Below are 12,998 nucleotides of genomic sequence, written 5' to 3'. Positions count from 1 at the left end.
GTTTCAAAGAGGAATGAGATGCCTCAACAACCCATCCTTGAGTTGGAGATTTTCGATGTATGGGGCATTGACTTCATGGGACCATTCCCTTCTTCTTTTGGAAACCATTACATCCTTGTGGCGGTCTATTATGTTTCTAAATAGGTTGAGGCCATTGCCTCCCCTACAAATGACCACAAGGTGGTGATAAAGCTATTAAAAAAAATCATTCTTCCGAGATTCAGTGTGCCCAAGGCGGTAATAAGTGACAATGGATCGCATTTTGTACATAATGCTTTCCAAAAGTTGTTGAGAAAGCATGGCGATTATCAACGTTTCGGTCTTCCCTACCACCCTCAAACTAGTTGACAAGTTGAGGTGTCCAACCGTCAAATAAAGTTGATCCTTGAGAAGACGGTTGCTAGGAATAGGAAAAATTGGGCAGACAAACTTGATGATACTTTATGGGCATATCAAACAGCTTTCAAGACTCCCATAGGCACCACTCCAGACTGCCTTGTTTCTGGAAAATCATGTCATCTTCCGGTGGAGCTTGAGCACCGCGCTCATTGGGCAATCAGGAAAATCAAATTCGATTTGGCGAGTTCGGGAAAGCAAAGGTGGTTGGATCTTCATGAATTAGAAGAACTTAAGCTTGATGCTTATGATTGTGCAGGTACCTACAAAGCTCAATCTAAGGATGCTCATGAGAAACTTATTGAGAAAAAGGAAGTTTGTGTAGGTGACAAGGTTCTTCTTTATAATTCTAAGATGAAGTTGTTCCCCGGAAAGCTCATGTTAAGGAGGAGTGGTCCTTCTTTGGTTCAAGGTGTCTTTCCAAATGGTGTTGTGGAAGTTTCTATGTTAGATTCATCATCTCTGTTCAAGGTCAATGGCCATCGACTGAAGAAGTACTTTGATGGTGCTTTCTTTGGCCTTGTTCACAAAATGATTATCCGTCAACCACCTTGATAGGTGGAGAACGTCGAGCTATGACGTTAAACAAGCGCTTCTCGGGAGGCAACCCGGTTTTTTAACCCTTTCTTTTGATTTTTTATTCTTTTTATTTCTTCTATTTTTGAGAAATTTTCTTATCTTTCTTTGTTTTCTTGATTTAAGGTACCTTGGGATTGAGTTGATTAAGATTTCTGAAAATTTTGGTGTCAATTGAAGGTTTCAAGAGGTTGGAGTTGAATTAAAGTGAAGAAGAGATTGATGTGCAAGTGCGGTCTCATGGTTGCGCTCTCGTGGATTTTAAACATGAACAAGTCATTATTGAGAAAATTGAGTGATTTTTGGTCTGTCCCTCTCGTGAGCATCACTTGAGCTTGACGCTCGAGAGCGTCAACGAGAGCACCGCACACACAAGCACTAACCAATGCACGCAACGCCCCCAAAGCCGGCCGCTCGTGCGCATGCACAGCTGGGTGTGCACGCACGCACGAGCCTGGCAGCTAAACCCCCTTTTTCGTGCCTTAGCTGCTTTGCCCCCCTTCATCCCACATTCTCTCTCCCAGATTTTCTCATCCTGCCTTCTCCTTCACTTTACTTCTTCTTCCTTTTAACAAATCCTCAAAAAACTTCACTTTATATTATTTTAATTCGTCATTTCACAAATTACAGCAACAAAATCACAATTTCACACAAGAAATTTTCAGATTTTCGAACACATATTCAAAATTTTAGGTCTTGGATTTTCGAATTTTGGGTGTTCAAATTGGGGTTTGAAACTTGCTTCTTGGTGTTCTAATTGGTTTATAATCTTCATTTATTCCATTTTCAAGTGTTTTAAGGCTTCATTGAGGTATGATTTCTCATTTTCTAGTCATCTTCTTCCTCATTTTTAAAGCACGAAACCCTTATTTGGGCTTTAATGGTAGAACTCCATTGTTGGTTCATTTTGCTTGTATTTTGTGTTGTAAGATGTTATTTGATGATATTTTGAAGCTTTTTCATAATGAAATTGTTACCTTGCTTGAATTCTTGAAATCACCATTGTTGGTCATTTTTCTCTCTCATGGGTATTGTTCATGGTCTTTGTTTCTTTGATAATTCAATGTTTTTGGGTAATTTTGCCTATGATGATTCATGATTTTGGTCTTTCATGACAAAATTTTGCCTTTGATTAATGATTAGCTGCTTCTTATTTCTCATTGAATTTTTCTATGGTTGCTACTATATTCATGGCATTAGTTCTTTGTGACCAATTCTTGTTTCATTCATGATTGGATTATCTCTGTGCTTGAAATTTCTTGATCAATTCTCTATGATTATTTGGTGATGATTCTATCTCTTATGCTCTTGTGTGTTTGAGACAATTTCTTGATGAATTGCTTATGCTTGGCCTTTCTTCTTGCAGATAACCCCTATTCGTCGAAAGAAAAGGGCTAGAACAAGCATAAGCAAATCCCGGCATGTTGTTCCACCTCTTCTCGAGGTAGTTGAAACATATGGCATATAATTCTCTAAGGACCTCCATTGGGACAGATTCATCCAATGGATAAAGAGGAAGCTTAAATCTACCCGCTTTTATGATCAAGCGACTACAAAATTTCTTGGAATTGATGAAGGTGTTCGTCTACTTGCCAGGAATATAGGTCTATTGGAGTTTTTGGATTTGAATTCTCCCACTTATGCTAGAGTAACATATGAATTTCTCTCGTCTCTTGAAGTTATTCGTGGGACTAATGGTGATTCTTCAAGGACATTGACTTTCCAATTCTTTAATAATGATCATCGGATTTCGGAATCCCACTTGGTACATTCTTTCGATTTCCTTAAGCCGTGGATGAAGATCACATTGTATATCTGGCCAATGTTAAGATGAGTGATGACCATGAGTATGATGAGCTCAAGTGGTGGCGACACATCTCTAATGAAGGGAAATATGAGCCACAAACTTCAAAGGTCGCTTCTGTCATCCATCCGTCCATGAGATACTTCAATCGTATTCTCACCTATGCTCTATGTTCTAAAGACTCATTGGGTGCCATTTCTCGTGAAGAGTTATGTTGGCATTGGATAGCCGATCACGAGCAAGGAGAGCTTGAGCTTGTTGATTTTACTTAACACTTGATGAACCGATTTCTTGATATTAGAGATGGCCTTTCACTCTCAAGGAGCATTCAGATTGGGGGCATGATCTCCATTCTTGCTCTTTGCGTTGATGACTCCTACAAGGATTTGCTTTTTAAACTTCCGCCCATATAGTTGATCCTCATGAGAAAACTCCTTCCCACTACCTCAACATTTATGCTATTGTCAACAAAAAGTTTATCTAGCGTACCAAGAGACAAGATCTTTACATTTGAAAGGTCTTTCGTGTTAAGGATTGGTTCTTAATTCCAATCAAAGAAGCCACCGACCGTAAGACAAAGAGGAATTCGCTTACTTGGAGACCTCCAAGGTGCAATATTGATCCTTCTCTTCGGGGGAAGAGAAATCATACAAGAACCAATTCCGATGATGTTCTTTAGGCGGATTTTCAAGCTTTGCCCCCGGTTGAACGGGGAGGTACAACTATCCCTTCCTCTTCTTCTTCTACTTCACTTGAATTATCCACTTTGCATGCCGAGATTAATTATATCGCAAATGTCTTGTATTCTATGCCTTTGGAGCGCGACTTCTTTCTTGATTATGTTTTTCATGCTAGTCAAGTGTATGATTTCCATGTTAGGAGGGGGGAGATTGAACCGTACTTGAACTATCCGTACCTCCCGGTCCAACAAGGACTATCCCTCAATGGGAACCCTATGACCCCTCCGTTGGACCAAGACTTTGTTATCCTTATTGGGAGGATCCTAATGTCCTCCCTAGTGCTATTGTTGGCACCACCTCGTCCACTTACGATTATAAGCGGCCCGATGGGTGCGACTTCACTTATTATCCCGCAAACCCTTTGCCTTTCCCGAACCCGGAAACTTTTGGTAGGTGGGGCTTGACAGGCGAGCCGATCTTTGATGATTGGTCTCATTTCTTCGCGGTGGATCGCGCTAGGAGAGAGGGTAGGTTGAGGGGCAAGGCTCCCAGAGAGGTGGGTGATTACGCTAGCTCTAGTCATGTAGTCTTAGAGACCGGTGAAGGGAGTACTCATTCTACCCCTTACCATAATACTATGTGATTCCATATTGTCTACCCCCCGTTACTTGTTTGCTTTTTATGTTGTTCTATTTATGTCTATATGCTAATAGGATTTGAGTTTGGGGGGTAGTTCATTTCAAGCTTGGGGGTGTTTTATGTTGTTTGTGTGCCTCACCGTTCTCCCCTTCGCTTTTATGGTTCACTCTTGGTCTCTTTTGCATGCTGGTGTTGATCATTGATTGTCTCATGCTTCTTTGTTGTTCTGTATGGCTGATGATGTTTTCTTGCTGATGGATTCTTTGCTTTAGTTCCTGGTATTGTTGCTTGTTCGTTTGATTACTGTGTGATCTGCCTTTTGCTTCCTGATTCTGCTTCCTGATGATTCTGCTCTGTCCTGCATTACCGTATCCCTTTTATTTCTTTGTTTTCTTCTCTCATAAAGTACTAACATTCTTTTGTGTAGATATTTCTTTTTCTTTTTCTTTATCTCTCACTTTTCAGGTCCCCGATAAGAGCATTCGACGCTTGGAATTTGGTAACGAATTTCTTATTATTGTACATGTTTTTTCTTATCACGATCATTGGGTGAGATATTTCTATTTTTTTGCCTCTTTTTCTTTCGCTTTTGTATGCATAGTTTAGGTTTAGATTAGGAGAAGTTGAATGGTTCAAGGTTGCATGCTTTTAACACCTTAGTGTGTTTGGGGTCATTGGCGTTGTAGCCGAATGACCATTTGTTTATCGATTGGGATATTACGTGTTTGGATTGCTTCCTTGTGATTTTCTATTCCTTCTTCATCTTCTTTATTTTCTTTCTTTTCTTTCCCTTTTCTTTTTCCTCTTTTTCCATTTTCTTTTTGTTTTGGTTATTCTTTTTGTTATCTTTTTCTCTTTTCGTTTCATTTCTTTTTGCATTTTGCAATCAAAAAAAAAAAACAGCAACAACAAACTAAGTTTTAGAGGCATTGCTCTAATTGCTTTTTGTTTTTGCTTTTGTTTTATACTTAGTACCACTTGAACTTGCGTTTTTAGATATTATCCTTCCTAAAAGACAATGGTTCGCACGGTTTGAGAGTATGTTTGTTTGATTCTAGGATAGAGTAAGCTAAGGTAGTGTCTTTAGAACTTTTGGGACCTTGAAGCCGGATTCTATTGTTTTTTAAAATTGCAATTGCTCCCTTTTGGTGAATTTGAAACTAATGGTGAGTTTTTGCTACAACCATGTGAGGTTTCATTCTTTTCTAGCCTTCTACATATCTTACTTGAGCGGTGCATGGATCCTTGGCTATTGTATGCTTTATCTAGAATTTGACTTTCATCTCCCGAGATCGTAACCGAGCCAATTAGGAAGGACAAAGGCATCTCTTCGGGGTGGTGTTTTTTCTTTTTCTAGGATAGTTTTCTTATCTTTGTTTTGGGTTTTCATTTGCTTTCTTGCTAACCATTTGAGCCTTATACCCTTCTTTTCAAGCCACATCTTTAGCTTTTGAGCCTTTTGTTTCATTCTCGTTCCCATTATTGGTTTTTGTGAAGCATTTGGTCTCTAGTGTTGGAGTTTTGGTGGATGAGAATGATTGTTTAGTTCTTTTAATGAAAGAAAGTTTTTGTTTTACATATTTTGTGAATAAAAGGCAAATGCCAAGTTGAAAAAGCCGTCCAAAGTTAAAAGAGGCGAGGACAATGAAATAATGTGAATATTGAAAAAATGAGGAAAAGCAAATCAAATTCAAAAGCTTTGGCAAAAATTAAAAAAAGTGAAAAATGAAAAATTCAAAAAATATTTTGATGTATGTGTCTTTCTCCCTATTTTAAGAATTGAGGACAATGCTTTGTTCAAGCTTGGGGGGAAGCGTTCTTACGCGTTTTGTATATATATTTGTGATTTTTTCTTTGAATAAGCTTGGGGGTGTTTGTGTTTTTTTTAGGTGATTGCGTGGTTTTGGTGTTGAGATTTGGCCAATCTTTGCTTCACAATTTAGGTATACCACAAAATTTAAAATTTTAGCCTACCTTCACCTTTTTTGGCTATACATTAGAACCCTTTCCAAGATCGTTTGACCTTTGTGGTTGAGTCACAAGTCGGTGGAGGGAGATGTAGGTCAAGCTTATAGAGCGGTATGAAAAAGTTGAGACGTCAATTAGCCTCAAATCTCTTTTTTTTTCCAGTTCCTTCGAGGAACCATTGAGATGCTCATTAAAGGTAGATTGGAAGCTAATTGGGAGAATGTACTAAAAAGGTTTTGAGATGAAAGTGAATTGTGTCTTGATAGTTCTCTATGGTTAGCATGTTCTATGTTTCAATCAACCTTAGATATCTCGGAACGTGCCTACCGTTGTTTGTTTAGGAAGCTTGGTATCTACTTGTGTTTTGTCTACTTGCAAAAGTCCATTGTAAGAGCATTTTTCTTCCTTTTGGTTTAACTTTCTCATTTCTCCTTTATTGTTCTTTGCCTCATTTTACTTAGAGTTATGGGTTATTCTCTTAGGAAACCCTTACGAGAGCATTACTCGTCCTCTAAAGCGATCGAGGAGTTTAAATGGCTTGTCTTTAGTTGCTAAAATTGACCGTGATTCCTACGAAAGTGAGTTAGTGTACATTCTCATAATCTCTAGTTCTTCTTGTTTCTTTCTTTGCTAAAATAATGTTATCATCTTTCCTTGGGTTTGATTTTGTTTTGCTCGAGGACGAACAAATGTCTAGCTTGGGGGAATTTGATGAGCGTCCATTTATGGCGCTCAATAGAGTAGCTTTTAATTCCTTTTTCTATATTTTCTTGCTATATTTTCATATAATTTTTGTAGTTTTCTTTTATTTTCTGTCTTTATAACTCATTTTGTTTTTTCATTCAATTTTATGATTTATTCATGATTTTTGTTCTTATTTAGCTATTTTAGTTTATTTTCTATTCATTTTGCATATAATTTTGCCGACGATGGGGATGCACGAGGGCGTTGAGAGCATAGCTTCGCACAAGGATCTACGAGTGAGCAAGAGGAGCCGTGCACGCCGCAACACCACAGCAAGGGTGAGCGTGCACAGACCACTCTGAGCTTGCGCGCAGACCCTGCTGTGTTGCGCATGGCCCTGCTCCGAACCTCTTCGCTCGATTTATTATAAATAATCCTTGACTTTTCCTTTTTTACGGGATGACAATTTCATATGTACTTGAGATTTTATTTTCAGATTTTGTAGAGAGAGAAAGTAAGTAGAGAAACTTTAGATTACTTGTTTTGTACTTCAAATTACATCTTTGAGCTTGGATTTCTTCTTCAATCAATGAAAATTAGTGAGAATTTCTTTCTTTGAATTTACTTTTGCTTGCTTAATTCTTGATTGTTTGATTTGATTGTTGATCTTTGGTTTGAGAATTTGTTGAATTTGATTTTCTCTTTGATTAAGCTTGAAATGATGATGTTTGTAATTGAATTTGCTTTGTTTTTCTATTTCACTATGATTTTTGAGTAGATTAGTAGCTAGGGAGAAGGGGAAGCATGCTTGATTGATGATTTTTTCTAGTTGATCATTCTTGGATGATTAAGTTGTTGCAATTAAATTTGTTGACATAGTTGTGCATGTGATTAATTTAATTAGGAGTTGTTTCGGGCATTTTTTGGATAACCCGAAAGGGGGGTATCGATTACCCCGGGAGACAGATCTGGAACGCTACACTCGTACGGCCTGAACACCTGCAAAACAACGGATCTCCGGTGTGCCGGAGATCCGCCTTCGACGATCAAGTTAGTGATCGGAAAACGGAATTTTAGAGAGAGAAACTAGAGAGAAGTGAGAGCATATTTTGGGCATTGTGCCTTTGGGAATTGTGTATCCCCCTTACATCATGAAATGATGTAGTATTTATAGGGAAGTGGGAGATCATGCTCCTAGGGTTTCATAACCTAGGAAGATCGGCTGCCCTATACGTGACTGACACGTGTATTAGGGTTTCCTTCATGCTAGGTGTTTGCGGTATTTTTACCCTAAACACTTGGACCAATGAGAGCCTGCCACATGTCAAAGGCTGGCAAGTCACCTCTGACCAATCCCTAGCTGACACGTGGCACTCCCAGATCAATTCTCAGAATTGCAACCTTCAAGGGCCCAATTCCCCAAATCCGCACTTTTGCGGCGCAGCTCACCTATCCTAGGTCAGACTGACCTAGTGGAGGGAACTTTTCCCCATGACCCTATAAATAGGGAGATATTCCCTCATTTTGGGGACAATTGACAATCATTTATTACATCCATTTTCCCTCACATCAGAGAATATCTGAGCTTGGAATCCAAGCAGATCCCCACCTTAAATTCCGCACTTTTTATCCTTCTTCAAGTTACTAACTTGATCGTTGGAGGCGGAACTCCACCCAACCGAAGTCTCCGTTGATTTTTCAGGTATAGAGCCAGCCGAACCAGTCTTCGAGTTGTAACTCTCCCGAGGGACAAAAACACCCAAAACATTTGGCGTGTCTGTGGGGAGAGTACCTTAAGATGGTTCAAGATTCTGTACCGATTCCTAACTCTAATACTCTGCAGCCGGTTACCCAAATGTGTAACCTTGATAATGTTCAACCGGTTATTCAACCGGGTAGCTTTGGAATTCCTCGGCTTTCTTCCCAGCCTCAGCCCGAGGTCTTTACTGAGGAGGAAGATGATGAGGATGATGATGTGGAGACTTATACAACCAGGGATGGCTCCCTCATCTCTAAGTCCATGCGTTCCAGGGATCAATTGGAACGTGATGAAGACCAGGCGGGTCCAAGCAGGCGGCCCCCTGGGCGGCCAGAAGGGGTAACCCGGAAGGCCAAAGGAGAAGCTCCGGTCACCCAGATGAGCTCATGAAATTCATGAACTCCTTCAAGGGTGAAATCAAGGAGATGATCAACAAGAGCAAGGCTGGCTTTAGTAAGGGTCAGCCGGCTAAAAAGACTCCCTCTGTTGGGAGGAAGAAGCCAGTCAGGGACAGGCAGCCAACTCCTCATCCCAGGGAGAAGGCAGCCGCAAAACTTGATTAGGCTAAAATTCTGTTGCCCAAGAGGCAGGCCCGGCAACAACAGCCGGAGGCTAACAAGGCGTCTGCCTCCGACGCTCGACATATCATTGAGCGGAGGAGACATCAGCAGCTGTATGAGTCGGCTTCTACATCAAGTTTTGCAGACAGCTTCAGAGAAACTTCTACAAGGAACTCATTATCCTTGCATGAGAGTCGACAAGACCGTCAACACCGAACCTCAACTCATGATAGGGTCTATGCCATACGCACCCCAGGCGTAGTATGGGCAATATGGCCTCCAATTTATGCAGCTACCCCCATTCGGAGGTCAGGCGGCATACCACAATGTCCAGCCACTGGACTGGCAGCTCCGGCTGCTGAAGCTTGGTGAACAGCCTTCTGCGTTCGCCAAGAATATAACCGAGGCGGCCCAGCCGGCCAAGGTTAAGAATGTGTTGGTTGGTACTTATGATGGTACCACCAACCCTGAAGACCACCTGATGGCATACACCAACCTTATGTTTTTACAGGGTTGGGACGATGCCACCTGGTGTCGTTGTTTTCCGGCTACATTGAAGGGCATTGCCCCCAATGGTTTGGCAACTTGCCAGCCGGATCTATTGATTGCTTCATGAAGCTAGCCTTCTTGTTTGCCACCAACTTCTCAATGAACATCCCTGCTAAGAAAACAAGTTTAGACTTGAGCACCATTAAGTAGGGAGAGATAGAAGGGCTACACTCATATGTCAGGCGGTTCAACCTGTTTAGAATCCAGATCCAGGGCTGTCTGATAAGGTAGCATTTACAGAATTCTTTAAGGGTTTGAGAGAAAGGTCGAACTTCAAGTTCGACCTTATCAGAAAAGGGGCATTTACGTTGCTGGCGGCCCTGAGGAAGGCGAAAAGCTATATTCAAGCAACCGACTTCTGCACGCCTGGCAGTCAGTCGGACTCCAAGAAGTCCGACAAGCAAAAAGAGAGCCGGGTTGCTCAGCCGGCAAAGAAAAAAGAAGAGAGCAAGAAAAGAAAAGAAGTCTGGGCAGTCAGTGATTCTGAGCAGCCGTCCTAGAAGAAGAAAAAGGAGTTTAAACCGTACGTTCCCCGGTACGAGTTTAACAAAGACTGCAACTCCATCCTCATGGAGGTAAAGGACCGGCTGTCTATTGAGAAGCCGAATCCAATGAAGAGTTCCATCCAGTCACGGAACTAGAACAAATACTGCCAATTCCATGAGGAGGTAGGCCATGACACCAACGACTTCTTCGGTCTTCAGCGGGCGTTGGACTGTCTGGCTGACAAAGGGATGTTGAAGTCCTACATTTCTATGTCCCCAGCCGGGGCAAAGAAGAAAAATAAGGGTCAGTCCTCCAAGACAACCCACCAGCCTACTAGTAGCTCGGATACCGATACGGATCCGGTCTACACTATAGCAGGCGGTTTCTCATGTGGTGGCCCTTCCGTCCGGGGCACCAAAAGCCATCTTCGAAAGATGGACAAGGATAATGACGAGCAGGCGTCTGCCAGTTCCACCTTCCCAGATGTTCTCATTACTGAGAAGGACAAGGCAGCGTCTGCCGTCCGCATGACGACCCGGTAGTCATTGAATGTAAAGTTGCCAACCAATTAGTTGGACGCATCCTTATTGATACCGGCAGATCGTCTGACATCATCAGCTTCTGGTGCTTGCAGAAGCTGAAATACAACTCCAGCAGCATGCATCCGGTCACCCACCCCTTGGATGGTTTTGGGGGTGGGATGGTCTACCCAGCCGGAAGAATTGACTTACCCATTCGGCTGGGAGAAAAAGGTTAGGGACGACATATTGTCGTCAGATTCTTGGTCATTGAAGAGTTGACCGCCTACAACATTATTCTTGGTAGGCCAACCCTCAACGAAGCCAAGGCGGTAATCATCCCGTCTCTCATGCTCATCAAGTATGAGCGGGATGATGGCTCTGTTGGTTCCCTGAACGGGGATCAGAAGACGGCCCGGGTGTGCTACCTCTTAGCCGTCAAAGATACTGTGGCCGCAGACGGCCAAGGGAAGGAACTAGTAGACCTTGATAGTGTCAAGAATGCCAGTCCACCCCCACCAGCAGCCGGAAAGAAAAGGAAAGCTGCACAGCTGGTGGAGGTGAAAAAAGAAAAGAAATAGCAATCACTGACCGGCGAACGGTCAGAAGAGCTCCGTCCCTAACCGGCTGGTGAAAGTATTGATCTTGCTCTGGATGATAGCCGTCCAGAGCGAAGTATATTGGTTGGGACGGTTGCTCATGTTGTTCTGGGTGTAGATTTGCACCTTCTGCTGAAAGAATTCAAAGACATTTTTGCCTTTGAAGTGGAAGAGATGCCTGGCATCAGCCCGGATCTCGCTGTCCACAAACTCGCCGTGGATCCAAGATTGAAGCCCATCCGGCAAAAGAAAAGAAATCACAGCGAGGAAAGCAGTCAAGCGGCAGCTGCCGAAGGTTAAAAAAGCTGTTGGATGCTAGGTTCATTCGGCCATGTACTTTCCCCGACTGGGTGGCGAATGTTGTGCTTGTAAAGAAGCCGAATTGTACCTGGCGGATGTGTGTAGATTACACAGACCTCAACAGGGCATGCCCGAAGGATAGTTATCCACTTCCAAAGATTGACAGCTTAGTCGATTCTACAGTCGGTCATGCCTTGATGAGTTTTATGGATGCCTATTCCGGCATCCATCAGATACCCCTGTGGAATAAAGATCAAGTGAAGACGACCTTCGTCACTGATCAGGGGTTATTCTGTTATACTGTGATGCTGTTTGGCTTGAAGAATGCGCCAGCTACGTTCCAACGGATGATTAATACAGTCTTCATTAATCAAATAGGGAGGAACGTAGAGGCATATATTGATGAAATGATAGTCAAATCCAAGCAGCAGGTGGATCACCTTGCTGATCTCCCAGAAACCTTCACCACACTCAAGCAGCATAAGGTTATGTTGAATCCTATGAAATGCGTCTTTGGTGTTGAGTCTGGGAAGTTTCTCGGATTCCTGATTGATCAAAGGGGGATAGAGGCTAACCTTGAGAAGATACAGGCGGTGATTGACATGAAGTCACCCCGCACTTTCAAGGAAGTTCAGAGACTCACCGGTTACCTGGCCGCATTGGGGAGGTTCCTCAGCCGGTCAGGTGACAAATGCCTTTACTTCTTCCAAGCAATCAGGAAGAAGACTAGGTTTGAATGGGGGGATGATGCTGAGGCGGCCTTCCAGAAATTGAAAGAACACTTGCACTCTTTGCCAAGGCTTGTTAGTCCTTTGCCTAGAGAAAAGTTGTACATGTACCTAGCCGTCTCAGATCATGCCCTCAGTGCTGTTCTCCTTGCTGAACGAGACGACATCCAGCTCCCGGTATATTTCATTAGCCATGTGTTGAAGAATGCTGAACTCCGGTACCCCATGGTTGAAAAATTTGGTCTTGCTCTATATATGGCCTTCAAAAAGCTGAAGCCATACTTTCTGGCACATCCGGTTGTGATTTACACCGACCAGCCCCTCAAGTGGCCAATGTCTACCTTGGAGTCATCCGGCAGAATGTTACAGTGGGCTATTGAAATGCAAAGTCTTGAACTCACCTATGAACCAAGGAAGGCAGTGAAAGGTCAGGTGTTTGCCGACTTCATTGTTGAAATGACTCGACCGGTTCCTCCAGATAATATTGATCAGGTTTGGAAGGTGTATGTAAATGGGAGCTCTACAAAGAACGACTGTGGTGCAGGCATTATCTATGAATCTCCAGAAGGAGATAAGTTTGAGTATGCACTACGGTTCAAGTTTCAGGCCTCAAACAATGAGGCAGAGTATGAAGCCCTGCTAGCCGGAATCCGCATGTGTAAGGCAGTAGGGGCAACAAAGATTGACGCCTTCTCTGATTCTCAGTTGGTCGTTAGCCAGTATGAGGGAAAATATGAAGCAACTAACTCGGC

At 42.5% G+C, this 12,998-nt stretch overlaps 1 protein-coding gene across 1 annotated transcript; it reads left to right on the top strand.

Annotated features, from left to right (window-relative positions):
• The first annotated feature begins 298 nt into the window (after nt 1-298).
• Nucleotides 299-951, top strand: LOC145577978 (uncharacterized). The gene is made up of 2 exons (XM_081635391.1): nt 299-359; nt 461-951. Exons 1-2 carry the CDS (start codon nt 299-301, stop codon nt 949-951), a joined length of 552 nt encoding a protein of 183 aa, XP_081491517.1.
• Nucleotides 952-12,998: the final 12,047 nt, after the last annotated feature.

Source organism: Chenopodium album, chromosome 14, assembly GCF_948465745.1.
Source record: "Chenopodium album chromosome 14, dcCheAlbu1.1, whole genome shotgun sequence".
Classification (NCBI taxonomy): domain Eukaryota; kingdom Viridiplantae; phylum Streptophyta; class Magnoliopsida; order Caryophyllales; family Amaranthaceae; genus Chenopodium; species Chenopodium album.
Note: the sequence above shows the minus strand (reverse complement) of the source record. Positions and strands in the feature narration are given on the sequence as shown.